Source organism: Colletotrichum phormii (genome assembly GCF_030913505.1).
Source record: "Colletotrichum phormii strain CBS 102054 chromosome Unknown BDP81scaffold_2, whole genome shotgun sequence".
Lineage (NCBI taxonomy): Eukaryota > Fungi > Ascomycota > Sordariomycetes > Glomerellales > Glomerellaceae > Colletotrichum > Colletotrichum phormii.
The window spans coordinates 551,968-579,772 of record NW_026851444.1 but is presented as its reverse complement, the minus strand read 5'-3'; the positions used below and the strand labels follow the sequence as shown (position 1 = coordinate 579,772).

The 27,805-nt window shown below is 52.0% G+C and overlaps 9 protein-coding genes across 9 annotated transcripts; 6 read left to right on the top strand and 3 right to left on the bottom strand.

The window, feature by feature from the left end:
• Nucleotides 1-566: 566 nt before the first annotated feature.
• Nucleotides 567-1,097, top strand: BDP81DRAFT_445138 (uncharacterized protein; the record flags this gene model as incomplete). Its single annotated transcript, XM_060591912.1, has 1 exon — nucleotides 567-1,097. The coding sequence occupies one exon, from the start codon at nucleotides 567-569 to the stop codon at nucleotides 1,095-1,097; it is 531 nt and encodes a 176-aa protein (XP_060450303.1).
• Nucleotides 1,098-7,375: 6,278 nt separating this feature from the next.
• Nucleotides 7,376-8,314, bottom strand: BDP81DRAFT_497059 (family 61 glycosyl hydrolase; the record flags this gene model as incomplete). Its single annotated transcript, XM_060595441.1, has 2 exons — nucleotides 7,376-8,152; nucleotides 8,220-8,314. 2 exons carry the CDS (start codon nucleotides 8,312-8,314, stop codon nucleotides 7,459-7,461), a joined length of 789 nt encoding a protein of 262 aa, XP_060450302.1. The 3' UTR covers nucleotides 7,376-7,458.
• Nucleotides 8,315-9,782: 1,468 nt separating this feature from the next.
• Nucleotides 9,783-10,650, bottom strand: BDP81DRAFT_307921 (U3 small nucleolar ribonucleoprotein IMP3; the record flags this gene model as incomplete). Its single annotated transcript, XM_060583405.1, has 6 exons — nucleotides 9,783-9,978; nucleotides 10,042-10,241; nucleotides 10,315-10,338; nucleotides 10,394-10,429; nucleotides 10,488-10,514; nucleotides 10,582-10,650. 6 exons carry the CDS (start codon nucleotides 10,648-10,650, stop codon nucleotides 9,783-9,785), a joined length of 552 nt encoding a protein of 183 aa, XP_060450301.1.
• A 209-nt stretch (nucleotides 10,651-10,859) lies between these two features.
• Nucleotides 10,860-12,011, top strand: BDP81DRAFT_415316 (ribosomal protein S18). The gene is made up of 3 exons (XM_060589446.1): nucleotides 10,860-10,991; nucleotides 11,051-11,382; nucleotides 11,436-12,011. The coding sequence occupies exons 1-3, from the start codon at nucleotides 10,895-10,897 to the stop codon at nucleotides 11,631-11,633; spliced, it is 627 nt and encodes a 208-aa protein (XP_060450300.1). The 5' UTR covers nucleotides 10,860-10,894; the 3' UTR covers nucleotides 11,634-12,011.
• Nucleotides 11,712-14,334, bottom strand: BDP81DRAFT_80190 (pentatricopeptide repeat domain-containing protein). The gene is made up of 3 exons (XM_060596301.1): nucleotides 14,301-14,334; nucleotides 12,011-14,248; nucleotides 11,712-11,958 (listed from the first exon to the last, which is right to left on the bottom strand). Exons 2-3 carry the CDS (start codon nucleotides 14,215-14,217, stop codon nucleotides 11,790-11,792), a joined length of 2,376 nt encoding a protein of 791 aa, XP_060450299.1. The 5' UTR covers nucleotides 14,218-14,248; nucleotides 14,301-14,334; the 3' UTR covers nucleotides 11,712-11,789.
• Nucleotides 14,335-14,737: 403 nt separating this feature from the next.
• BDP81DRAFT_415313 (uncharacterized protein) lies at nucleotides 14,738-15,390 on the top strand. Its single transcript, XM_060589445.1, has 2 exons — nucleotides 14,738-14,761; nucleotides 14,886-15,390. The coding sequence occupies exon 2, from the start codon at nucleotides 14,982-14,984 to the stop codon at nucleotides 15,228-15,230; it is 249 nt and encodes an 82-aa protein (XP_060450298.1). The 5' UTR covers nucleotides 14,738-14,761; nucleotides 14,886-14,981; the 3' UTR covers nucleotides 15,231-15,390.
• Nucleotides 15,391-16,060: 670 nt separating this feature from the next.
• On the top strand, nucleotides 16,061-17,306 carry BDP81DRAFT_415311 (uncharacterized protein). The gene has a single exon (XM_060589444.1). The coding sequence runs from the start codon at nucleotides 16,767-16,769 to the stop codon at nucleotides 17,196-17,198; it is 432 nt and encodes a 143-aa protein (XP_060450297.1). The 5' UTR covers nucleotides 16,061-16,766; the 3' UTR covers nucleotides 17,199-17,306.
• A 2,963-nt stretch (nucleotides 17,307-20,269) lies between these two features.
• BDP81DRAFT_80152 (uncharacterized protein) lies at nucleotides 20,270-21,094 on the top strand. Its single transcript, XM_060596299.1, has one exon. It carries the CDS (start codon nucleotides 20,466-20,468, stop codon nucleotides 20,949-20,951), a length of 486 nt encoding a protein of 161 aa, XP_060450296.1. The 5' UTR covers nucleotides 20,270-20,465; the 3' UTR covers nucleotides 20,952-21,094.
• A 649-nt stretch (nucleotides 21,095-21,743) lies between these two features.
• On the top strand, nucleotides 21,744-22,558 carry BDP81DRAFT_80154 (uncharacterized protein). The gene has a single exon (XM_060596300.1). The coding sequence runs from the start codon at nucleotides 22,023-22,025 to the stop codon at nucleotides 22,503-22,505; it is 483 nt and encodes a 160-aa protein (XP_060450295.1). The 5' UTR covers nucleotides 21,744-22,022; the 3' UTR covers nucleotides 22,506-22,558.
• The last annotated feature ends 5,247 nt before the right edge of the window (nucleotides 22,559-27,805 follow it).

Sequence of the window (27,805 nt, the reverse complement as noted above, 5' to 3'; positions counted from 1 at the left end):
CTTGCTTGCGTCAACCACCAACCCATCAAGCGCCCGAATTCCCCGAACCTCTCGAATCTAGCCTCCAGCTCTTCCCACCAGCTCGTCACCTTCCCGTATCTCCCGGCCTGCTCCTGCAGCTTGTTCCGTTCAATCCGCTCCACCGCACCTGCCACAGGTTCACAGCTATCAGAAAGCTTGCTGGATCGAGACAGCACTAGCGAATTCCCGACAAATCTGAGCCACGCTATGATGACGTGAAAGACCAACGTCTCGCCCTTGCACCACCATAGCTACCTCGACCATTTCCCTGTTTCGACATTTACGCCTTTGTAATACCGTTCAATACTACGCCAAGGATCCTTCCCTTTGGTTCCAAGAATAGTCAACGACGCAAAGTCATCTCGGCACATCGACCCAAAGAAAACTCTCGTTCACCACAAACCCCATCGATTGGCAGTCATCGCTCCTGCCACGCCTACTTGAACCCTCCAATCGCGGATCTCCAAGCTCGACGATCTTTGGTTATTCGCTCTCTTCTAACTCAGCCAACCCCTCACTCGCTTTACCCACCTCCAACATCCATCATGTCTTCCTCTGATGGTTCCATCGGCAGTACGGGCAACTCATACTCGCTCTCCAACATGCCTTACACCTGGATTCTCACACCACTCATCGTCTTCCTCGCTCTCGGCATCATCGCAACTCTTGTTCAGTTCCAACGCCGCCGTCGTCTCCGCAAACTCGGCCTCCAGCGTCCATGGCCCCGCCGCGACTTGGAAGCGAATCGTCAGAGAGGCCAACGGTCGTCGAGAAATGGCCGTTGGGCCTGGACCACTCGCAGCGACGAGGGCTTGGACGAGTTCGGCGAGGCTCCTCCTGCCTACGAACCCAAGGCGAAGCCGGGACAGGCTTACGCCCGTGAGGGCAGCTTCGAGATGGCACACGTTGAGCACACTGCGAGAGGTGCCATGCCTCCGCCCCCGCCCATCGGCGGCACAGCAGGCGTCGGCCGTGGCTCTCTGCCTCCGGATTACGGCACAGCTACCGGCTCCACATCCTCTTCAACTCCGCCGCCTGCCGTTACCAGCCCGCCTACGGCCATGACTAGGCACTAATACCATCACGCACCATCAACACTAGGAGTAATCGTCACACGATCAGCTCCTCCTTTTCACAACTCTTTTTTCATTCATCGGCGTTACAACGAGGCACCAAAAGGGGCGTTTCAGGGAAAGCACAGCAATGATACCATGTTTGAGTTGGGAATGGATTTCTTTTTTTCCATCAAAGCCACAGAGCATACAAGCGGGGGAGGAATACACAAACACCATTGCATCGACACATTACGAGAGACGGTCAACGTCTGGGATAAGGGCGGAGGGAGGACTGGCAGGTGTTGAAACGGGCCGGTCTGTTGCATAGGTCAGGGGAATAATCGAAGATGCGAAGGATCTTCGGTGAAACATCAACCACCCGCAGACAGGAAGCCACAGTTGTTCATACTGAGGCGCAATGCTGCGCGTTTCATGTCTATTGTAGCCACTACAGTATTGGTAGCCAGGACTCATCAAAAAGAAGTCAAATCACAAGTGCTGTAAGGAACCGAGACCATGCCCCGTGCTTCGTGTCACCGTGAACCCTTCACGTATGTACTGAGTCTTCTGCTCAACGGGTGTTGATTGCTTCCAGGGAAAGTATCGAAGCCAGGGGCTTGGGCAACTTGTCTCAGGTGAGGTAGGCCATGTGTATAATGAATGGTGCTAACGCTGAGCGCGTCAAAAGCAAGTGCGTAGCTGTACTGGATTGGTGAGGGTTTTCGTAACTGCATTATCCAGCACACTGCAAATGCACGCTTGCCACTTGTATGGGTTTGGTAGCAAAGTTTGTTTGAAACTGGGAAGCGTCTTTATACCACGCTTGCGGTGTCGTGATTACCACGAAGCAATGATGACGGCCGCGTCCATAGGCTCTGTAGAATCCACGATGAATCTCTTGAAAAGCTATGGCGGTGATCTAGGAAGGCCCGTATGTCCGCAGGATCGCTCCAACCGCGAACAGAATACTTACTTACCTACTATTTCTCAAGGACGAGGGCAATCATTGTTATGAAGGAACTCGGGACAATGCGTCGAGGGCAATTCTTTGTCGTGGGAGCAATGAAGTTGGGGTCAAGGATGTAAGATCATTGGGCAGATTTGATAAAAAAAAGTCTCCCTTCAGATATCTCGCCTTGGCGAGATATCAGTGCACTGAGCAGAGGGAGCGTGGAGGGACAAGAATTCAACAATAGTATGTCTCGTTGCCCGTGGCTTATCACTTATTCAAGAAGGAATACAAACTGAAACACAAATGAGTAGAAGCTTTGAGCTATGTGTGAGATAGGGCTGTGGGATAATAATAAGCGCAGGACCATAATGTTGAGCAATGTATCGGGGCAAGCTATCAACTCCCAGGGAAACCGGGCCTCTGACCATGCCGGCCTGAAGCTGCAAATTTCGCATGTGGCGCCGCGCTGGTCGAACAACCGCAAACGGTTGGAGGGCGAAATGTAGAAGGGGTACGGTAGGGTCCATTATATAGTACCTTATGAGAGATAGAAGAGATCCAGACGAGGGGAAAGAAGGAACACGCTCATTACGAGATACCTATCTCTCTCTCGCAATTACTGGTTTGCGGAATTATCGTGTGGAAGCCAAATGGCATCGCCATCGTCGTTGTGCTTCAGGCGCTGCCGAGGAGCTGCCACGACATTACATGCTTGAGATCTCATCGACATTGGCAACACGAGACGATATCAGCAGGTTTGCGAGGTGCCCTTGAGAGCTAAGTTACTTCACCTTCGAGATGTGATTCGAGCCAAGGCAGGTAGTTAGGTAGGCCCGTATAAAAGCCTCTCAAGCTAGCTTTTCTCCTTTCATTACCGGCCAAATGGCTTTGAATTTTCCCAATTCTACTGAAGGGTTATATCCATTGGCAATAGTGATGGGCTTCTCATGACACGATAAGCATTCGTTAGAGTTCGTTGGGATGAAAGGGCAACTGAGTATCGATGGCATAGTAGGGGCTATTTAGGTTTATCGGCCATTTACATCGTATTCAAGAGTGAATACTAAATTGATACTGACACTATCCGGAGCCATCTCAATGTCCTGAGCCCATAGATATGTTGGGCAAAGTCCGCCTCTCTCTCGGCATCCGGGCGTTCCCGTTAACGCGTCGCCAGTTGATGCGCGAGTTCGACGGTTTACGACTCCACCAGACTGTGGAAATGTATGGAGCAGCAAAGTCAGACAATCGGTGCTTCGAGCGGCAGCTATTTTCATGTTGTGATTTCATAGTGAATTCGGTTCAATGCCTGAAATGATGCGCTGCTTCACATACAACATGTCTCCGTCTCGTAATCAGGCGGTATTCCCCTCGTGGTCAAGGAAATTGTTGAGAAATTTGAGAGTGAGCAACTTACAGAACGTCCCCAAACACGTCCCTGAAGACGCACATCTGCGCCGCTGAAAGACAGCCTCCCGATCCTGAGGACTCGCCGCCGTGTCCACAACGTCCCCTCTCGCGTGAGAGTGCCGCAAGACACCACTCTATCGGCTCGAAGGGTGACGAACTCCTACCAGCTGGCCTACAGTCAGTATAGTAATTGCTTCACTTCAATCCTCAGCTCCGTTCAACGAGAGACGAGGGTTGTATTTTGACGTGATATCTTACCTTGCGTTGCTAGCGCCGAAGTCCAAGTTCTGTAGGCCTGTGAACTGGGAATCGTAGAGAAAATTTGCAACTGCCCAGAAATGCTCCTTGAAGTTTTAGTCCTGCTCCTCGCTACATCTGCTTTCACTGTGTCTCCGTAATGGATGTAGTCTAACAGAACCATCGGGGAGCCCTACTTGCAGTTGGCTCAATTGAACACGTCGTCTTGAAGGAATCTAATAGCTGAATCCGTATAGCTCACTGATTTCATTTGACAACATCACACTTTCAGAGGAGACGTAGCGGGTTCTGAGCATGGACGGATTCCAAGTTCGCGCATCTTCGTGGGCTTCAGGAGGGCCTTGTCACGTCGGCTCCGGTGAGCCGTCGGCTACCACACAGCCTGACGAGAAAGCCTGTCACAGGACACCTCTTTTTTCTTGGATCCAATGTTCGAGGTACTGTATTAGCTCCCGCATCGTGAACGGCATCTGCGTGGGGAGGGTAAAGTGGCCCAAGACTCTCGTAGCAGATGTTGACAATTGCTTTTCAACGCTGCATTCATTTCTGTTACTTTATATGTCATAGCCTGAAGCATTTAAAGGAAAGTGGCGTCTAGAAGTTATGGAGCGGCTACGCAAGAAATTAGATTTCTATGAGAAACGAGCAACACTACCAGCCCCTTGAGAGTTCTGCCAAACATATTCCTGTGCCCGGCATACTTAAATAGATATCCAGTGATGTCTCACGAGCGACAACACTTAGAGCGCAGCACACAAGTAAAGCAGTTCGTTGAGAGTTTGTACGACAGTTGTACAGCTGCCTGAGAGGTCATGCAATCAGGACTATCCGCTAGGGACACGGGTGCAATGGAAGTGAGGGTATACAAGCCGATGGTCGCTTATCAGATTGTCCATATTCTTGCAAGTATAATCCCAAGACAGATACGAGCGATGTAAAGCGATCTAGTATTTTTCTTTTTAAATTTAAAACCCCGGTAGTCTATACTATCTTTAATTGTCCAAGACAAGCTGGAATAGCGGCTTAGGTCCCTCTAAGTAACGAATAATAAATCATAAATAAAAGACGATCCCTTCTGAAGGAGGAGGAAGTATTTAGTAGTTAGATCGAAATAATTTTAAATTATATTGAAAAGTAAAGTGAGGCAATTCGTAGACCCTAGCTTTCGTCTGCTTATAGAGTATCATAATAAAGCACTGCGTACCTCCCTCGACGGGGAGATTAGAGTCGATTCATATCAATAGGTACTGGCTACGACGAGGGCGAAAGCTCATATTCCCGGTTTGCCTCATAATTTAGGTCCCTAGAATCCATGAGGCGGACAGAGTAGAAGGTCCATAGGTCACATATTCGAAAGAACGACCATCTCCCAGGTCCTGTCCGACTCGGCCGGGGCCACGTAGCCTGGTGGTTAAACGGGTAGAAGAAACTGGGACGCTGGTTTTTCGTAGGCATAGGGTTCAAAACTCTATGACCGAGCTTTTTTTTTGTCAATTTTGTCTGTATATTTATTCATTGAGGCTGTATGGTCGGTCTATTCAGGGGGGGTGTCAAGATGGTGCCTGCCGATTGCCGAGTCGTCACAGCTTGGTTGATGGAGGGAGTGCAGACAACGTTCTGTTGTAGTAAGTAGGGCAGGAGCGATTCGCTCTCTTGCTATTTATTGGACTTTTGCTGCGTTTGCAACGGGACGGACGAAGTTGCTGTGTTGGCAGCGCCTATGTACACTCGATCTCTATTACTTCCATACCGGGACGGTATTCTCACTGCACCAGCTTAGCCAGCCACTTTACTTGCCGCTTCTTCAACGCGACAAACGTGCAGCCGGTACATGCTTCGAAGCAAATTGCTCATGTTGAAGTGAAACGAATAAGTTAGAGAAGGAATATCTGGCCGACCGAGTCCAATTGCTTTTGAGTGTCCGGGGCCGACCTGGTTACCTGGACTATCGAGATGTCTGCAGTTTCTTATTGACGACACGGGTTCTGCGTCGAGATCAGCTATCAAACTGTCTAAGCACTCGTCAGCAACGCTCACCTGTACGAAACCCATGGAAGTAAACGAGATATATAACCTTTGCTAATTTTGAACCGATGATCGATGCCCCTGAACGTCCATTTTGTCCACTCTTACAGGTGTTGTCAGAAACAGTGACGATGAATTTACCGGCAATTCCGGACTACACACCATACGTAAATAGGGTATCTTGATTAGTTTCTCTGAATCAAGAGGAATCGCTATTTCAATCTTGTACGGCAGGGTAGTTGAAATATCCTGGCTTGACAAGATCTCGGCAAAGACAGGAATGCCATGGAGATAGGAGAGGAAATGTTCAATTTGTCTTCTACGATATGGATCATCATGATCTCAATGAACCCACACCCCATCTACCCCTTTTCCTTCGTGGGAGGCTTTGAAGTCTGATGAGCAAAGACGGGAAACCCCAGACTGACCTAGGCACTCATGAATTTTGTCTCATATGAATCCCTGCAACCAGACAACGTCCATACCTCCGAACTTTTGATACAGTTCAACTGAAGGAGCCTTGGAGGTTACTGGGAAGAAGCCATCTCTACTAAACCAGGGGCTTCTAGGAGCATCGCGGTTGATCAGCCTCATGACAAACGTGCAGTGAGAAACAAGAGCTCTCCGTACTGAGTGAGGAACATGGAGTTTCCTCTCAATATGCTATAATGAGACAAATGAATGACTTAATACAGTTAATGTTCGGCATCACGCAAAGTCCCGCGAAACATCTTCGCCAAACTTTGCAGTCGGTGCGCCCGTAGATCATACAAACGCTGATAACCTACAAGCCGTGGCATGACCAAAGCTCCATAGAAACAAAACATAACAGAGCTGATATAATCGCCGGGGCCACGCAGACGGGGAGGCGGGCAGGAGTGAGGGTATGTATGTACTCCGTATCCGTACTCACCACCGTTGCAGATCAATATGTGAGTTCTCTTAAGAAGGTCCTCCGTGCTTCAGAGTTTCGTGTTTCTTTTGTAGATCTGCCGGGTCCGGGGCCCCTCGGACATCCATGTGACCCTTGTCGAGGGGCAAAGTACCGCAGCCCGCACAGCGTCCGGCCCCCTCTCCTAGAGAAAGAGAGAGGGCCCACGCGGAATTCGGTTCCCGGCAACGTCGAGAGGGAGAAAGCAAGTGTTTCTGAAACCGGCGGCGAAAAGAACAGAAAGATTTTGGGCGCGCGAGGTTTTCAGATTCGGGTACGGAGCTGTACCTTCGGACATGAGTACTCATCACGGCCGAATACTTTGACGAATCGCAACGCAGGCTTAGGGTCCCAACCTTTCATGGAGACAGATTCCAAAGAGGAGTGGGCAGATAGTTATAGTGGCGAAGAGACATATTTGTCAGTTCACGCTCATCTCACGCTCCCTCGTGAAATCATTCACACTTTATCATTCACAAGAACCAGATGTTACAGTAGTGATACATGGCGAGATTTATATACGCCCATGGATGCTCGCTTGCTCGTGAACCCCATCTCACAGGACCGCTGTCTATACACAGGTGGTATGCCAAGGACATCGAAAATTCGTGAAGGAAACATGAGACTCAAAGGAAAGACTTTGCACGACCAGCGTGTCAAGAAGTTGGTTGAGCCCACGCAGAAAAGCAGCGATTTCCGCCCTATCCCATCCCATCCCATCATGCGTCGTGAAATGTTCGTCCGCACAAATACATAACAGTCACACGATTTGTACACAAGCCAGTGAGCCACCCTATTCACATTCCTCAATAGATGACCGTCACCCTCTTCCGCCGACGGGTGGGCTTCTGCGCGGCGCCCATCATGGGTGGTCCGGGGATGGGGTAGTCGAGGTTATCCTCGTAAATGTTGAACTTGATGCCCTCGTCGCCGGCCTTGTAGAGCTCCGTCGCCTTGACACCGGGGGGCTTCTCAGACCCGCCGCCCTGGACGTCAATGTTGAGGCACTGGGGGTAGTTCTGCGCGCCGCCCTCCCGACCGGCCTCGTGCAGCGCAATCGTCTCGTGGCGGAGGACGTACTGGCCGGGAGCGATGTTTGCCGGGATCGTCATCGTCCACGACTTGTTGTTGGAGAGCATGTCGTCCGAACCCCACTTGCCGGGCGCCTTGGCGCCGTCGACGACGCCGACGGCGTCGATCTTGAAGAATTGCAGGTCGGCCTTGTTGACATTGGCACAGTCGCCGTTGCAGGGGGCCAGGTAGTCCATCATCGGCCCGTGGTGTGACTCGGGCCAGTCGGTCCAGAAGACGGTGACGTCGGAGCCAGCTGTGACTTTTGCGGCGATCGGTGCCGGTTCCGCGCCGACGTGGCAGATGATGTCTGCGTCTGCGTACTTGTCTACGGCGACGAAACCGTTTGACAGGTCCTTTGGGATGGACCATCCTACAACTTGTGGCGGGGGTTTCTTGTACTGCATCTGAGGGCTGTAACCTTCATAGCTGGAGGGGTAGGATCGGGTCAGTGAGGGTGAACTTTGGATGAGTGAGATATCGCGCCTAGACTTACAAGACACCATCTGCCATGAGACCGTTTACTGTGCCATGGGCACTAACGGTGTGAAGAGCGGCCGAGACCAGGAAGGCATACTTCAAGGCAGACATGTTTGAGTCCTTGCGCGTGTTCGTGATGTGTGGCTTCTTGAAAGTTCCGAGGTTGCGGTTTGGATAAGTCTGCGAGGAAAGAAACTAGTATTACGTCTAAGGATCGTCGTTGATTATATGTTCGTTCTCAGCAAGGGATCAGCGACTGTTTGCGGGGGAAAAGGAGCGTGATTAGTCGACCAGCGCACTATAGTATTATCAAAGAATGGGTAAGTTGCTTCCCGGACGTGACATCGTTCACAACGGGGAGGCTCTTGGGATGACGGTTATTATATCAGACACCAAGAAAGCCACAGGGAACGTCGCGGCTGGGGAGTCTCCCGGCCCCGATTCATCCGTTCAAACAAACAAAGTCTTCAGCTTTTCCCGTGCGCTGATGTTTAGACCACCCGCAGCGCAAAAAGAAGGTGCAAAACATTAGACACAAACAGTAGACGATGACCTCAGGTACCGGCCGGAAGTCGAGCTACGATTGGCGGAGATCGGATCTTTGCCATCCAGAACGTCGATTCAGAGTATCACTTGGTCATATTCCCTGTTTCAAGACTGGGATAATCCATTGTTCCATTCGGCGTCTCTTCTCGAGAGGCGTCCGTGCAAAGCACCCTTCTTAGCCTCATAAAGTTATCTCCCGACGACTCTTCACATTTTCTCTTGTCTGTTGCGGGGTTAGGAAAGTTTTGTTCCGAGCTGGGACTGCATGGCCCATCCTGGACAATATCGGGATTTCCTCTTGCTCTATTGCGCTCTTTTGCGAGTTGACTCTATATAGTTGCCCGGCTTCGTCTCAATAATTTCCCGATTCGGTAGTGGCCTCGGCTCCTTCGTCCAGGCCTTTCAGCCCTCGTTTTCATGCGATAGTCTCATAGTCCTGAACTGATATACGGCCCAACCTTTGCGACCGTTTCATCCGTCCACAAAGTGTTCATCTCCTCGCCCACTGCAGCACAAGCCTGCAGCATGACGTGCTTCTGCGACGAAACCTTGAGAATTGGTCGTAGAGTCTTCGCGATTCGTTCGTATTCATCAGTATCCTTCGGATGTGATGAGCTGACAGAGTCGAAAATAGGCATCGGTTGACTCATTTGGAAGTTGCGTTCGGCAAGGAATATTCTCAAATGTAGAAACCTTCGTCTACCTACTTGTCGACAAATTGTGATTGTTGATGATGGTCTGTTCAGAGAACGCCGCCACACGTGAGTGAACGCCAGCTGTCCGAGTTGCTTGACCTTTGCGCATCGGGCAATATGCCAGTAAAGGGATTTCTCCCGATATCTCCGCCAGTCCAGATCGTCTTCTAAGCCTCAAAGCTGACTCAAGGCCCGCCACGTAGACTCTTGCGAATGCGATGGGTCGAATGTTTTTCTCAATGTCCAGCCCCCCTTAACTCCATAACACCTTCAAATATTGCGCAAAGCCAAGTCCCACCATGGCGGCAAGCCAGTCATCCGAAAGTGTTTCGTCCCGTCTACAGCAGCTCGAAGTCGTCCAACTTGTCGCGATACTTCATGATGTTTCTCTTGACCTTACTGCCCACGGTCCATGTCACAAAGTCCTCCATGCTGCGGGTAACCAGGAACGCCGGATCAACACATGTTTCCGTGCCTACACGAACATGTCCCTGTTCGATGAGCTTCGTTGCTGCCTGTACGGTCTCGGCCATGCTGCGACATCTCCATTAGCATCATGCCCAAAGAAGCAATTTGTAAAAGTCTCTTTCTCCATACCGAAGGCGAGTCATGACGACTGGGAGACGTCGTCTTGCGAAAGCGCTCACTGTGACATTGTGTTCAATGGCCGAGAGCTTCGAGGCCGAAGAGAGAACACCCATGTCGTACAGCTTGTCGAGGAGCAGTTGCTCGTGCTTTCGGCGGGCCGCATTTTCCGGAGGCATCAGGCTGATCCTGTGTGCTAGTTGACGGATGGACTGCACAGCCGTGTCAGTTTGTGTCTCGATGCGTATTCGATCTCGGGCTTGGGGCCATATTCGGTGAACTTACGCCGCATAGCCTGTTGTATTTGTGCTGTCCACGGTCGTCAGCGATGGTTCATGATGCGGGCGTTGGCGGCGATACTCACATAATCCTCAGGCTTCTGAATCATGTATCTGCGCACCTATTCGCATGTTAGATTGTGTCGCGCGCTTCTCCTTCTCTCCTGGAATCTGCCATACCACTGCGGCGTCTCGGTGATCGCCATCCTAGTAATCAACGTTAGCACATGCGCCTCGGTCCGCTGCACGGGCGGGGTGCGGTTGATCTCGGTACCTGCTTGTATGTGATGAAGTCATGCTTCCGAAGAAGCTTCTGCTCGTGATACTTGAGTTTGCGGACCATGTTGGGCTATTGTCGTCGCGGGTCCCCAGTTCGATTTGGCGATTGACGACGGTGACGAGTGGTCGCGGCAGAAGAAAAAGTTCTGGAGCTGGAGGGACAAAAATCCTTATCGCCGCGGAAGCTTATCGGACGAGTGGGGCGGGAGGTTCCGTCGGCCTACCAAAAAATTCCCGTGACAGCTTCAACATCTCGCGACACATCACGCTTCGCTAGGACATTCGAACAAATCCTCACAAAACTAGCAATGCCTCCCAGACTACCACTCATTTCGGCCATCAAGGCACCGAGCGCCTTGATGGCCCGGATCGCGCGCCCGTTCTCATCGACTCCCGTCGTTGCCCGTACGTCAATGCCCTCCTACAGCTCCCTGTGGCACGACAATTAACGTCAAGCTTCCCAGAGTCCTCCGGCTCCGATCCGATTAAGAATCTCCTGAACCTCGACGAGAAGCCCCCGGTGCACTCAGCCGACCGTATCCGCGGTCTCATCAACAACGGGAGCAAGGCCCGCTTGGAGGGAGCTGCAGCTCGGAAACGCACCATGCTCGAGTCTCTCCGCGAGAAGAAGGTCAGCGATGACTACGTGAAGCAAATGCCGCGTCGCTGGCGTACCGGAGAGGTATACGCGCCGCACGACCTCAGCCCTCTCGAGATGGAGAAATGGCGCAGGCAAAAGATCGTCACGACTGATGTCATTGACTTGTTGGGAATCAACCCCCTTGACCACTACAGAGTATGTTCAAATGGTGTTGTCAAAGCCCTCGGGATACTAAATCTGTGTTGCAGAACTTCTCAATGATTTCTGAGTACATGACGAACTTCGGACAGATCAGGCACTACAAGGACACGGGACTGAAGCCGACGAACCAGAGGAAGATGGCAAAGGCAATCCGGAGAGCGATTGGTATGGGTATCCACCCCAGTGTGCACCACCACCCCGAGCTGCTGAAGAAGAGGTTCCGCCTCAATGCGTCGTGGAAGTAGAGAATTTGAAGCAAATTAGGGGTTCGGAAGGCTTGCAAGGCCTGTGGGTTTGTCTGCGGACATTGGTAGTGTCTCCCGTGTATGAATTGTACAACATCTTGGCGTCTATTATAAATGTACAGATACAAGAAGCTCCTCCAGTATTTATTGTACACATCATGCCTTCAGCATCCGCTGTAGCTTGAACTTCTTCAGTTTTTCGGGAGTGTAATAGTAGCGGAACTTCTCCACCTCCGCCCATTCCTCTGGGAACTGATTCTTGGCCCACGCCTCGAACTCTCGCTGCAAGCCTTGCCCAGGCAATGCGTTAAATGGAATGCCAAGCCTGTACGGAGGTTAGCTACAAAATTTGGCAGAGATGAAAAGGATATACTCACGTCATGGCATCAGGCCCATACCCAACAGCTCGCTTCATGGTTCTGATTGTGCTCTGCACCTCCTGGAGATTGCCATTGCCTGCAAGGCCGCCGCAGTAAGAGGCAAAGACTGCCGGCGGAACATCGACCTCCATCTTCTCGATCTTCTTCCAGATATCCCTGGCAATCTGATCGCCAAAGGCCTTTAGTTCGCAGAGGAAGAACACAATCTCGAGACTGTTGTATGATGGGCCCTCTGAAGAACGGACAATATCCTGCCAGTACTCCAGTCCTAGACTCGGTTTCCTGCATGCTCCATAGGCAATCATCAGAGCGTTGAACATCCTTGTGCTGGGCTGGATCTTCGTGTCCATTTTCAACATGTTGTGAACCAACTTCGTGCTGTCCAAGTCGGGACACCTGCCCATGCCTTCAAAACATTGAATGTAGGCATCGCTATTGGGATGAAATGTTGGGTTGACGTGCTGCCGCATGTGTCCAAATACATGGACGGCCATGTCAGAGCGCTTGCGGTCGAAAAATGCGTTCATGAGCTGGAGACGGCTCTCAACGCTGGTCTCTTGGAAGAACTGACGGAGGATGGAATAGGCATCCCAAACTCTCGCCGTGCTGTTTTTCTTGTCTAAACAGTATGCCACAAATGCATCTCTAATGGATCGTCGTTGTTCGTTGCTGTGTTGAAATACGTTCAGCGACAACGTGTCGATAATTTCAAACTGCTGGTCGTTTTTGAGGAAGACTGTGCATAATGCGACCACTGTCTCTGGATCCAATGTGACAATTCTGTCCTCCAAAATATCCAACATCTCGCGTATCGCCGTAGAATTCGGGTTTGCTTGGTAGCACAGTGCTTGCAGATACTTATTGATCAGGGGCAAGTCGTCTTCTCCGTTCAGATCCGCCTTTGGGAGCTGCATGTATGCCGCCCTGGCCCCTGACAAGTCCTTTGCCCGGATCTTGAAGTCCATTTGGAGAAGGTATGTTGTTGCATCAGGCCGGATGCCGAGCTCGCTCGCGAACGAGACAAGCCTGTCTGCTAGATACGGGTCATTTTTCTCAATCGCAACCTCCAGCAGACCATTGATCGTTTGGGTGTCTGGCAGGAAGGCGCTATCGTCGGGGTTGTGGCGAGCAACAACATCAAACATGCCCTTGATGTCATCAAGCCCCTTGCCCATGGACAGTACTGCCCATTGATAGATGACATCCCAATGCTCTTTGCTCGGGTTGGCGTCAACAAGCTTCTTGAAGATCGGCGCTGTCCAACCGCGTTGGTTGTTCCTCACTGAAAAATGCAAGATTTCTTTGAAAGTCCTGGGGCTTGGATGCTCGCTGTCGTGAGCTGGCCTTAGGAACCACTTCTTGGTCTCCAAAACATTGTCCTTTTTGGCGAAGAAAGTCGTCATAACCTCATGAAAACTTGACGTGAAAGGCAACCCGAGTCTCTCGGCCTTTTTGACAGCTGCCACAAGCTCTGCCTCACGGCCTTCCTCCGCCAGCCCCTGCAGGACATTGACCCAAAGATTCTGCGCGCCAGGTTGATCTGCTTCAGGTAACTGAGCCCAGTGTTCCTGCAAGGTGGTGAAGGCCTCGGGAGATGCGCCGAATATGGTCAGGGCAACCAGATACGACTCGAAGTCCTCCGCAGCACCAGGATCTGTTGAATCCAATGCTCGTCCCTCCTTAATCGCATCGTATAAGAGCCTGGAGAACTCCAGATGGTCTTTAGTATCCTCTTTTGGCAGCTTCAGCAACGCTTCCCGCGCATTCGTCAACTCGGTCAAAGTCAGGCCTGGTCCCGGCTCGTCGTCCTTATTCTCGAGCAAGTATCTCAACAGGTTACGGCAGTGCAAAGCCTGAGTGCTGTTGACGACGATGTTGAAGCGCACTTTGTATGCAAACAAGTCCCGAAATGCCTCAACCAGTTCTGTCCTCGACGGCGGCCGTACGCTTTCCAAAAGGCGATTCCTCCATGTTAAGATCGTCGTCCACCCAGGCTCATACTCTGGCTTCTTGATCTGTTTCGGGGGCTTCTGGAGGATGCCAAAGAACGTCCGTCGCTGGGCTCGTCGAGAGAAGGATATCGTCGATGCTACCGGGAGCTGTGTGTGACGACAAGCTGGGCGAGAAAGAATCGAACAGGCAGGGACGCTGCCCCTAGGAACGAGGACCCGTCGGCAGACATGGCGGGCTAATTGCGCCCTCATGGTGTGGGTTCAGTGCTTTGCGCGAAGGGTTCTTGATAGCAATTAGTTTTGAAGACAGGAAACATAGCTACAAGTGAGCATACCTGGGCATCTCCAGACCGAATCAAAGTAAGCGCGGCATGTGGTGAAGCTCAATGCCGATATTTGAAGCTCCGAAGATTTGCGAATTGGAATTTGGGGACACTGAAGCTTCCGGGACTTGGAAATCGCGGTAGCTGCCACCAAAATGCGACCCGCGCTTGTGGAGGACCCGCAGATTACCCGTGCTTAGTCATAATCTGCATTCCACCCACCGGCACCTTCGGTGTCAATGACCTCAAGGACGTCACTCTCATAAATACAATGGAAGGCAACTTCAATGTCGAACTAGCTTGGCGACACTTCTTTCTGGTAGTTATCTCTCTATTCGAAAATTGTGTTCTGTTGCAGAATGTGAATTACATGATGTAGTTCTCTCAAATTCTTGAACCAATCACACCTTGCCCAATTCAAAGCATCATTATCGTTACCAGTGGATCCAAATCATGGATTCATTTCCAAGTTGGTATGGATCACTATCAACTCCAATTCGACCATCCAGAATTCCTCGACAAGTTGATTGATATCAAGAAATAAATTAGAATATACTTGTTAAATTCTAGTAAATGCGAGCTAACAGTGGTGTCTAGACCGACCATCAGCACCACTAGGCAACCTCGCGTCTTCGGCGGTGATTGGTATTGCATACTCAAAACAGGCCGCTTGTGGACGATGACAAAAGTCTCATGAGATGGCAACCGTTGATGTGCGGTCAACCTCTGTGGGTGGGCAGTCAGATGCTGACGGGAAAGACTCCAGATGACCCGGAGATCCAGCTCCTGAGCCTAGCACTCATAAAGCATGGAATGCGGGCATGTGTGCGCTCGAATCCGGGTTATGGCCAGAGTTGGCGCCTCGGTGTCAAGTGTTCTTTCTCCCATCCTTCTGTCTTCGCCGGGCCGCATGAAGCACAAACATGCTCAGACCCACGATGAAGTCAGTGCGGAACCTGAGCTCAGCTACAATGTCATGGGAACCGGTTCGCTCAAGTTGCTCGAGTGAGAAATACTTGGGTGCAAGTGCATCCTGCCAACTTGTCCTCGAAGGCATCAGCTTTCACAACCTGCACTTGCGAACTGGCTCCAGAAGTAAGAACAAACAACGAAGACTTTTGAACTGGTAGTCAGTTCAAGACGTTTACGTATCGTCCTTGTAAGTCCCTTCAAGCGCAAATCTAGACATACTCAGCATTACTTACCTCAAGTAGGACACCCGAGCAGGATTCGGTACTTGTAATCCCGCCCCGGAGTGTAGTCCGACTCAAGCCGCCGTGCGGACTGGTACCCGATAGCTTGACGACATACCGCCCAACTGGCCGACAGAGTCTTGTACTCGCGTACCTGGCACTGCCGGCGATATGTCAAGATCTCGCAGCTCCAGCCGTGGTTCTCTTGCGAAGCAGACGGCAACACCACCGCAAAGGACGCAGCAGCCAAAGAGGAAGAATGGTGGCAGAGATGCCCAGTGCTACTTCTGTTGCTGCTGGTGCTGTTGGATCGTCCTTACCTTGGTCGCCCTATCCTGCGGCTCCGTCCTGCTGATGGTCACCTCCCTCCCATTGCCGGACTCGGAGCCGTTCATCTCTTAAACCGGGGGCGAAGGCATAAACTCTGTTAACTTCAGTTCATCGACGACCAGATTCATGATGGCTATCCTCAAGTCGTCATGCTGTAGGATTTTTACCTCGGTTCGACAGCTGTTCATGACCTTCCTGTGCGTTCCAACCCACGACTCCACGACTTCAGCTCAAGGATAAAAGTTGTTGCTTGGTCAAGTCAATGTCGGGCCTCCGCTCCTCCAGCAGGTTCTCCACGCGTCCTTCTTTTCCAATCTCTTGAAATCTTCATTCGATGAAGATATCCGTCATGCTAGACTTCATCGACAACGTTCCTCAGGTCTCTTTGTCCCTCGCCATAGACAAACCTCTTGCTGCCCTTCTCGCCCTCGATCAAAAACTCCGCGACTTCGGCGTTTTCAACAATGCTTCTCGCCTTCCCTTGGTGCTCGGCATCGGAAGTGTCGGTACAGTCGTCGAATACGGGTCTTCGATCGTTCCAAGCGATATCCCTCTTCCGTCTGTCGGTACACTGGTCCTTTTTCAGGGGAATCTTCGTCGACTGCATGTCGGCGGCTTGGACCCTTCGTTCTGGCCGACACTCAATTCTTGATCCCCGTCCCAGGGGTTACATCCTCCCTTCAAGCTGCAACGTTGATCACTGACCCTTTCACTGCGGCTCTTTCTCTTTTCCATTCATCTGGCCTGAGGTCCCCCTTTCCTGGCACTGATTCGACCTTCGAGTACCGAGGGGCACGTGTCATCGTCCTTGGCGCAGGCACAACTGCCGGCACTTTTATCGTTCGACTTGCGGCGGTTGCTGGTATCGAGACCATCATAAACACCTCTTCCAATACCTTTTTTGCAACTCCAAACCCACGGGGCAACTGATGTCATTGATCGGTCCTCCTCTTCCATGCCATCCGAAGTCCAGCGTATCCTCGGTTCTCCTCCCTCGCATGTCGTGGAGGCATGTGCATCTGGTCATCCCACTCTTGCTGCCTCCCTTTTCTTTCCCACCGTTTCCATCGATGCCCCGAAGTTCATTGTCTTGTTGTCGTCCTTGGCTGGTGCCGACATTGATGCCTTGGCTGAAAGGGGTGTTTCCTTGCGCAACATCTATGGCTCCTTCGAGGCCCATCCAGATGTGTATCAATTGTGGGCCGCAGCTCTTCCCAAGTGGTTATTGTCTGGCGAGTTGGAAGCCCCCTCTCATAGAGTAATCCCCAGTGTCGACCCGCGCCTCGTCAACACCGCACTCGATGACATCGGAAGAGGTGGCGGGGTAAGGTATGTCGTCAACATGGAGGGCGAGGACGACGCGGGGGAGGACAGAGGAGATATATAGACGAGAGAGTGGAGGTGGATAGGGTAGAACGACCAGGGGTAGACCAGAGGCACAGCAAGCTAAGATGCCGTGGGGGGGGGGTGTTGTACGAGATCCGTCACTCAACGGACGATCTTGTCCCATCATCGCCTAACCTGCTGTCGTCGTCATATCGGACGGCAGTTCAAGCCAGGATGTTGTATATCCCTCACTCTCTCTCTCGGTCAACAAGGAATCATCCGATGACCGAGAAGACCGGCCAAGAGAAAAGAAGGAATGAAAGGACGAGGAAGTGCATAGCAGGGGCTCGAAAGAGAAGAAGAGATCAACGACTCACCGCGATATAGTCCTAAATGCTTCTTTAACCCCCCCCCCCGAGAGGTCATGTAACACTTTCCTAGTCCTCCCCTCTCATTTGTCCAAGTTGCTAGTGACAGAAGTCCGTTCCAGACTTGCATTGGCTCCTAGCTCCGCCTCTCTTTTCCCCTCTCGTTACCCTGCTTCTCTTTACTCTAGTCCGGACCACAAAAGAGCCTAGTTGCTTTTGCTTGCTTACTTTGAAAAGCTCTCTTTTCACTTGTTCGTCTGTGTTTCGAGTCCGCGCGGCATCGTTGATCACGGGGGCGTGGGTTTGAGTCCTGTATGGCTGGATGAATAAGGTTGATTTCCATCCAGTTCCCACGGCGGCAGAACAAGTGGGTGTGGGAGGATGCCTCCTGAGGCGTTCACTTCTGCGTTTCAGAGGTGCAAGTGCAGCTTGCGCTGACTGGTTCTCGCTGACTTTCGGCGCACCCTCTATCTCAACCTCATAGGACGTCGGCCAGCTCCGCGCTATATGGTTCCTCCTGGCGCCGGTCGGTCATAACCAGTGACGGGTCTCAGATTGACGTCGCGTTTGCGTAAGGCTTCTCCAGACTATGATATCGGGAGAAGAGATCCTCGATTTTCGTCGGGATGTAGGCGTCTGAAGAGGAGAAGAAGCAAAAGAAGAACCAAGCCAGATGGTAACAGAGTCAAAAGGTCCGACAACAATAGGACCAAGGGGGTACACCGCGAAGACAAGAGAGGGGGATTGGAAGGGGCTAAGCCTAGTGCTGCCATCTGAACATCATCCTGATGTCGGTGATCCGAGGGGCATTTGATCGACGGTTGACGTCTCGACCGTGCGTCGTCGTTCACGTTCCTTCGAACCACCCCACGATGGAGCTAAAGGGAGCGTTCGGGTACGGACTTGCCCTCACATCACCGAGTCGACAAGGCAACCGGCCGACGCCAAGAAAAGCAGCTACCGGACGGTATAACAAAGTACCAGCCGAATCCATACGAGATTCCCATGGCCCCGACGTGCTTACCTGCCAGGATCATCACCAGATGGAACCAGGTTGTCAACGGCCCAGAGTCCATTTTCAGTCTGCTTGAACTACAAGCTGATAGATTCTATACACGGGTGAACACAGAGTCAATGTGCCAGAGAAGGATACAAGGAACTGCGGATGGTCACCGTGGTCGACTGCACACGCGTGGCACGAAACACGCAACTCCGGAGCGCCGCACCGGGACCTGCTTGCTGCAGTTGAGAAGAAACAACAACTATGTTGCCATTTACGTAAGCTGTCCCCTTCCCAATCGTCAGCCTGATGGCGTTCTCTTCACCCCGTCAGATCAGGGGCATCGAAAGGCAGGAACAAGGTTGGCAGGCAGGGCGAGGCAGGGGACGGCTTCCAACCCCCGTTGCCCGAGTCCGGGGGAGGGGGGGGGTTGAAGGAGGACAAGATCGCCCAGACGACGGGCAGGAGAGTAACTCAATGGATTGAGATCCTGGAAGTTGTGTGATACACTTTACAGACATTGTTGCCCAAAGGAGCGAGAATGTAACGAGAAAGACGCTTACTGGCATGATAGACCGGTCAACTCGGGCACGACATCTCAAACATGACCGACTGCGGACTTGGGAACATCTAGACCACAGTCTTCGTGCTGTAATGTCCGGACGGCAAATGTTGATTTCCAGCATTGAGACCCTGGTCAGTATTGGATATCGGACAACGACAGTGACCGAGGTTGACACGACAGAATATGGTATTCAACCTAGCAACTTGGCTCAACTTCAGATTATACTGTCTACTCGAATCTGTATCAAAGGGGTTCTATGAACACGGAACTGTTCTGACTAGAGAACACGGTTCTACTAGAAACAACCAATCCAAGAATGGAAACTCTACTGAAGGATTCAGAGTTGGTCTCCTCTTACCTGGTCCTATAATCACCGGACGCCATCGTCCGGTCCTGCAAGAGCAAGTAGAAGGAGCACCGCGCGCATAACGTCCGTCCGGGGGACGACGCTATTCCTACCCTGGACGTCCCGTCGTCGATATTGCGGCTCCTTGGTCATGCCCCAGACCTGACGATCAGCATGTTACCGAGCCGCGAAAGGCTTAGCGTTGTCGACCAGGTTCTGAAGGCACAACGACTTGTCAAGCTTGCTTGCGTTCTTTTCTTTTTAACACAGACAATTTTATTTCCGGACATCATGGGTGTCATAGTCCGTTGAGTCTATCTTTTCTGATAGCTGTCAACCTGAACCATGGCCAACCATAACTCTTTGCAAACGTCCCAGGATAGACTTGAAGTCGACATCCATCAGAGACAATTACTTCCAGATATTCAAGACTGGCAAGTAAGGGATGACAGACGGGAGCGCGGGATAAATGGACGAACTTCCCGCTGTGCAAGAACGACTTGTACGAAAACCGTGGGGCTCTCGCCCGACGATGCAACAGTGAGATGTTTCCTATCTTGAATATCCCGCAGCTAATGTGTCCGTAATCCACAGTCTATTCGGGCGTTAATACATTGGACAAACTGTACAAAAAGAGACAGAATTTGGGAACTTTAGTGGCGTTCGTTCGAAGCTCTGCTCCCACTCCGTCCGAAGCGCAACGACCCTTAGTTGGGGGTCCGAAGTTGTCAACTCCGTTCAAATTGTCCGTGGGACACTACCGACAGCGAGACAAGGAATAACTCGGACATTTCCAAAAACCTATCCCTTGATCTGCAGAGTACCTTCTCTTTCAACTTTGAAAAGAAATTGCCCAATTAATTTGTGCTGCAGGTACCGTACCGAAGTTCAACCTTTCAATCTTCGCCTGGCTCAGTGGTGGGAATTCGACTCCCTCTCACCCTCTGAAGGACGTCGTTTCCCGCCGCTCCAACATTTCGGTGTTCTCGGGCAACTCCCCAAGAGCCTCGCACCCAGCGCCTCGGCAGGGAGAAGGAGGACCATTGGGCATGGGGACCCACCTCATCGGTATCGGTCGGTCGGTCCTCTTCGGTCGGTCCTCTTCGGTCGGTTTCCTCGGCGACCCTAGCAACGCGCACTTGCATCATCGCTCGATGGAGGAAGGCGGAGGAGGAACGGAGAGGCGGCAAGAGGCACTACGCTCTTTTCGCTTCAGCCTTGCAGAAGACGAAAGAATCAAAATCTCGACAGACACTCTGCTCTCGGACGGGGTCCCTTTACCGAGGCGATGGGCTTTGACAAGAGACGGAAGACCAGCTGACAGCGGCGGGATGGTGGGAACAGACCTCAGCTTCTGTCAAGTCAAGGCAAGGTCATCGAGATACCTGGGACCTGTACCTGGCCTGGCGTTATCTCCCATCCTCCAGGCTGCCCTCGTCGAAAGGATGCTTAGCCCTGAGCTGACATTTCCATCCACCACGATGGCCCATCACCAGAAAAGACCCGTAGGGCTGGGCTTGGGAATTGAAAGCTGACGTGGGCACCTTCCAAGGGCTCGAACTGGGGTGACACGACACCACAACTTCCAAAGATCCCAAAATCCCAATAGCTTCGAACCAACGGGAACCTCACACAAGCGTAGCCGCCCGCGCCCGCCCGCCATCCCGCATATCCTTGGTACGACCGTTACTCAAAGATTGTGGCGCTCTCGTCACACACACGCAACATCATATGCCGGCCTCGGTCGAGCGAAAAAATGCGCCTCTGCAGAACGCCGTGCATCGCTCTCTGCACATCTGCACCTGTGCGGGTATGGGGTTTTAGTCCAAAAAAACGAAACGAAAACCCCTCCATCCCTTCGCGATCTCGGGAACAAAATCTATTTTCAATAACGCTTTTTCCCCCTCGCGACGCGAACGAATGACGAGCTGACAAGCGAGGCAAGGCGAGGTACGGCGCGGCACGGCACAAGGCAAGGCAAGGCAAGGCATCTTGGGACCTTTCTGCCCATGTAAGACACGAGACGAGTCAATTACATCAACGTACATCTAGGTTCCTAATGGGCGACGAGAGAGAGAGGGAACAAGCGGCGGGAAGGACATGCCTTACGATCTGCTGAAAGCTCCATGCTTGTCAGACGAAGTGGCCCATCCCTTAACGGGCTTCACAATGACTTGCCCGCATCCGCATATGCAATCTATGGAAATGATACGAGCATTGTAGGCAACCACGGCCAAGGGTTCTGTTTCTTGCTTAGACCGAGGAGGTAAAAAGACGCAATCAATCAATTTCAGCAAATGCTGGATGCCTACGCGTGCGGGACCAAAAAGGGATCTTTGGTATTCAGGAACTTCAGTGGTCAAGGGTTGTTGAAATCCAGGCCCTCCTCAGGATCTAGATAGAGGCAACGAAGTGGCAAGATGTCAGATTCTCTCCGATTGCGGTAATACTGAGTCTTTAAGCAGACAAGAGGAATCACGGCTGAATCTGAATCCCCATCCATGTAGAATCCTTTTTGCTCCAAAACCCACGAGCAAAATCCACATTGTCATTGATTTTTCCACTTTCCAAAGTCCCAATATCCATATCCAATTTCTTCACGATGTATGGGGAAAGAAAAAAAAGACGTTATAATTTCTGCCCACAACTGGTATACTTACCCACCCACCAGCCCCAGCTATCGTCATTGCTTATTATGCATGGCCGACCGAGGTGGTCAGCTTTCGAGACATGGTGCCCTGTTGGGCTGCGTGGGCTGCAAGCCTGCAAAGCCCCGCGGCGGGTGCATTCCCCAAATCACACTCATCTGTCCTCACTCGCCTCTTAGGAGTCAGGTCTTGGAACCTCAGAAGTCCTCACCGACAAGCGAACGAGTAGGAGGGTCTTCCGCTGCGCCCCAAGCACGCAGGTCTCGGAAAATGCAAAGGGTGCGCGGGCGATCCCCAGAAGGAATCCCGGTAATGCGGGCCTCGGTATTAGAGCCCCGGCTTGGGGGAGATGCTCTCTTTTCGTACCAAGTACCCAATCGTTGTAGATGTCCCTCAAAACCCTGGCTGAGGGGCAGCGGAGACGGCACAATGTGCTGTTGATGCGCGACACCTTCGTAAGACCTCGGTCGTGTCGGCCGGCCGGCCATAACTTCGCTTTTGGGTTGTGTCACAACCAGAGGAGTTGTCACACAACCAAAAGACAACCTGTCACCAAGCTGTCTCCAATTCAACGGAAACATTGACAGGAGTCAAGTTGGCAGAAGAAATGGCGTCAGACTTCTCCTTGACACTACCAAAATAGGCAACCCCCCTTCAAGTTTCCATTGCCACACCGTATCATGTGGTGTCGCTGATGGCAGCATTGTCAATCTCTGGGATGACAGGCCCCGTCTGTCTAGATTCTACCGTGTCGAGGCGTGTCTATCTTTTCCCGTGGGGGCACTTGGCACCACGCGCGCTCGCATGGAGGAGTCAAAAACGGGCAGACAATCGCGCTTGTCGACAGTCTCTCGCAAGGGTCCAATCCTGACGGGTTTTGCGAGCCGAGTACGCACGCCGAGTACGCGCGCCGACGTTTGACATGACCCACGTAATGGGCGGATTATCGTGATCGATCAGGAAAAGCCAATTACTTCTAACTTTGATCCTTTGCAATGCTCACCAATCCTCAACTCCCTTGGCGGTGCTTGGTCGATTCGTATGCCGTCCATCTCCAGCCTCGATATAGGTTAAGTGCTTGCAGAATTGCTCGAAATCCGTTGTTTGAAGTCGTTCACGCTACTGCGGATGTCTGCACGCTCGGCCCAGAACACATTTTCTTCCCTCTCGCTGGTGGGATGAGGTTTTTGATGGATTCTTTTTTGATAAACTGTGTGATCCGTCACTGCGGGCCGGGAACAAGTCCACTGTGGATGGCATGGACGTCAACTTTTGGACGTGCAGGACGAGCGCTGGCAACGACAAGACGACGTTGTCAGTGAGGTCGCCGACTCATGCATCCAACGGCTTCCCTTCCTGCGATGCTCTGCGATGTAGCACGCACCATCAGGATACCGTAGCGTATTCGTACGTTTAATTCTCGCAAAGACAGGGCAGACACAGCAGAATGCCAGGCGTTGGCGGCCTGGTAGCAGGGATAGATCCGTGTTGTTTCGTTTCAGCTGAAGTCCTTGCCTGGTAGCATCCGATCAGTGCCCCCCCCCTCGTGTCTTTCAGAGTATTTCCCTGCTAGGAAGGTCAAGCACAGAACACAGCCATCAACGGCGTCCAAAATGTTTCGACGTCTCTTGCAATTGCCCTATACGGCCTGCGATTGTGTCGTGATCGTAACTGGAGACAAGTGGCGGCTGTCACAACTGTCTGCTGCCCTGCCAACAACTTGATGGTGTTCAGCTGTCTTGTCTAGGAAGTCGTTTGACAGAAAGGGAAACACCCGTCTGAGCGGCTCGTAGAATAAACGATCTATTTCCTCTTTGGGATACTAGACCACAAAAAGGGCTTGGTGATAGCAACTCGGGTCGCCTGAAGCAAAGCCGTGGAGCCCGGGAAACTCGGTTCAGTGGACTGCAAGGCGCTTTTGCTAGGCACAAGTGGATTAGAAGTAGGCTCGAGCAACTGACCAAGTCGATTAGCTTAGGTTGATCGTAACCTGACACGCCGGCGAGGAGACTGAGTGTGATTAGTGGGTCAGATTATTTGTAGAAAGAAGGAATTATGTGGCTCTGCGCCCAATGACGATTTGACGGCATACCAACGGTCGCAATAATTTCGGCGGCATAGGACAATTGAAGAAGCCACCGGGCTTACGGGAGTCAAGATCGGCGCCGGGCTGATGTTGGGCGTCAGGATGGCCAAGTCCCCGCCGATGGTTTGTGGATAGGTGAAGCCGTTATGCCGGAGCCCACCGAATACATGGCCCAGCTCCACGTCAGCTGATTGGATGTTGTTGTCTCGTGAAGACGAAGATGGAAAATGTAACTCGGCAGCCGCTTCAACAACCTGCAGGACGGGCAAGCCACGTTTGAAGCAGCAGCGGAACGAGATGCGAGGAAATATTACGATGCTGCAAGAACTGCAAGCCCGGTACCGTAAGGCGGGATTGGTGACGGTAGTGGCTGGCAATGGTCAAATGGGGCTTCGCAGTCTCGGGCACGAAGAATACTGCGAACATGACGGGCAATGAAACGCATCCCAAGAGCGCGTGAAGGCGGGTAAGGACATCATCGGATCTTCGTTATCTGAGAAAACGGGGCTACCGATTCCTCATCGAGATGCATGCAGCGATGAGCGCACATCAGAGCGGCCACGTCGGATACGGGAGTGTCCCCGTGAAATGGACGAGATGACGGCAGTTGAGTTGAAATCATTGGGAACCACAAATGCCCGCAGCACCGCTCAGAATGCATGGTTCTGAAAAACGGGAACAGCGGCTTCGTACTTAGTATTGTGCATTTTTAGGTGACGCTGAAACGGTGTCTGACAGAGAGCCAAAGTATCTGTCTCTATCGCACGTTGAGGGCTCGCATCGCATCAGGCCGAAAATAGGAAACAAGAGTTGGTAGCAGCTTGCCTATCGAGTCGTCTTTCAGGCGTAGGAAGGTCACCGAGAGTGAACAGTGCGACCAGGTAGGTTGGCAAGGAACGGCCGACTCATGAGCGGCTCAATCGCCGCTTGTGTCCCTGTCAAGCGAGCCTAGGGAGGCTGACGGAAGACTGGTTGCCAGGGTTGACCTAGGCCTGAGGGCCTCGCAAAATGCTGGCAATACGAAAATGCCGAGTCACCGTTTCGACCGTCAGTCTGCTGTTCTGAAGATGCTCCCTGGTTCCTCATTTCATTAGACGACCGTCTGAGCGGTGGTAGGCTCTCGCGTCATGGTGCAAGCGCTTCTCTTGGAACAGCGCGAAGAAGAAGGTGAGGCAGCCGTCGTGAGCCCGTGAGCTGCTTGGGCTGTGGAGCGAGATGATCGGAGAATAACTCCTCCCCCAGGAAGATGCTTGTGAGGTGCTCCATGAGTCGCCCGCTCGGTCCAAGGCGGGGGAGACGTAGCTTGTCAAGAGGCGCCGAGACCGACATGGAAGAACCTTACCTGCAGGTGTGCAGTGGTAGGGCGACCAACGACCCTGGTAACCCCAATCGTGTTCACCCCTGGGCGGATCAGTGGATACGGCATCCATCTTCGCGTGCGGTGGGTGGACTATGGATCGTGGTAGGTAGTGATACGGATGGTTGATGCCAGGTTGATGCCAGAATAGGGGTCCAGTCGGAATGGCATTCGGTCTCGGATCAATCGTTTGTTGTTCGCAAATAACTCGGGAAAGAGGGAAACGAGGACAAAAAGACTTTTGTCTGACCAACACAAGCTTGAGCTGGCAAAGACCCAAAGTTAGGAATTATCCCACATTGCTCTCACAGTAGCCACATGCGCCAGTAGGTACTTCTAGCCGCATAGCAGCCGGGAGCGAGATAGGAGCGCGCTAGTAAGGACAGAAATACCCAATCCCATCGCGAGGAGCTTATTTTTAGCGGGTGGTGGCGGCGGATAACTGTCGCCGCTTTCTTTACTTGCTCGTCGAAGTTTTGCGTCCGACCTGGCATTTCTTATTCCTGGAGTGGTGACATGTAGACTTTGGCTAGACTCTCGACTTTGGAATTACTCAGAGTTGAGCCAAATTTGAAGACGCAAGTAGGCTGAAGTGAGCTCTCTTGCGAGTTGCCTTTAGGATGCCGTTGGCCTGTGCTGCGACATTGGATCTCTCTTGTCTGGGCCATTGGCTGCAGATGGCAAAGCGACTCTGCAGCGTCTGATGATTGTTGTTATTATTCCATATTCGGGTGCAGAAACATGACTCTCGTTGATTTGATGCGCACAGCCAGGGCTGGTCTGTGGAGGTGTTTCTCGAAGCCGCTGCCGTCGATGTGGCGTCTGTGGACTCGAGCTGCGCTAACAAGATATTTGAGTACCTATGGAACCACGAGGTAACGCCATTGAGAATGCTTTGTCCTACCTGCCACCAAACGAGCGGTCGTAGGAAGCCACGATCAAAGGATTGAAGCTCGGTTGCCTGACAGGGAGTTGAGCCTCTCGAAGGATCTTTGGAGATACAAAGACGAAATAGAAACAACCGAGTAAGACTGGCCACTGTCAGGGTGGAAATGTGAGTGGGCACGAATCAAGACAAGATGGTAAGGCGTGCCGCGTGTTGTGTGTGGAGGGGCCGGGGGGAGGTCCCAGATCTGATCTGACTGTGTGGGTTGATACACCCTGCGCCTGCATTGAAATATCGATAGGTAGGAGCAATCCTGAAGGGCCACGAAGGTTTTGTGCAGGATGTGCCGCTCGTGGCTCGAATCTGACCCTGGCTTCCTTCTCCCAGCTCGTGATTATGGCTTTCTTGTTGTCTGGGGTGGGTTCTGATCTGTGTTTCTTGCACATCTCTTTCCGAGATAAGGTGAGCTGGAGGAAGTTTGGCTAGCTGTCGTGATGGTGTCGAGCATGGGTGAGATCGGTCCAGAGTTCAGATAAGCCTTGGATAAGCAAGAAGGAGGCTGAGATGAGGAAATACGGCAATGCATTGGTCTGCTACATTACTGGCGGATGGTTTGTTGTTGTTGTTGTTGTTGTTGGGTAAAGTCGTCGTTGTGGTTGATCATAATTCCCACAAAATGTGCACGGGTCTCCTCCCCTTCTTCCTCTCCAACTGGATGCCCCACTTCAGCCGATGTGTATTATGTCAGCTCGTGGCTGAGTAAGTTGCAAATGCACAAGGGGACCCCTTTGTTCTCCATTCTCGGTACGTACTCACCAGTCACTTGAGGGGAACTTGGCTCGATACGTACCTTGAGAAGCACGGCAGATCAGGACGGCCCGGTTTTCGGGAGTGGGTATCCCTCTCACCAATCCCGCTCGCCCACCCACCATCTCTATTGGCTTCATCTCATCTCACACCCTTCGGCGCGGCCGTAACGACACACACCATCTCCCTCATCTCCCTCATCTCCCCCATCCCCCTTGCTTATCCTTCTTCGCCGCGGACCTTTCCCTGCCTTAGGTGCGACCCTAGCGTTTCCTCCCGTTCTCATGGCTTGTCCCGTCTCCCGTACTATCTGCACCACAAATGAAGGATCGTCGTCAACCCGCAGGGTGATCGTTCACCGTTGATACCATCACCGAACCTTGCAGTACTAGCGCAGCCATCGTCGCCCGAAATCGATTCGTTTCCCTGGCGCAAATACGGCTCCTCTAGCCTCCAGTACCTATTCTGTTGTGTCTGTCAACCTTCAACTTCTATTCTTCACCAAGTTCACGTCGAATTACGATGTGCAACGCTTGTCATCAATGACAGCGACATGTGCTTAACCACTTGGTCCATATCGACGCCTGTTTCTCGCTTCTCGGCCA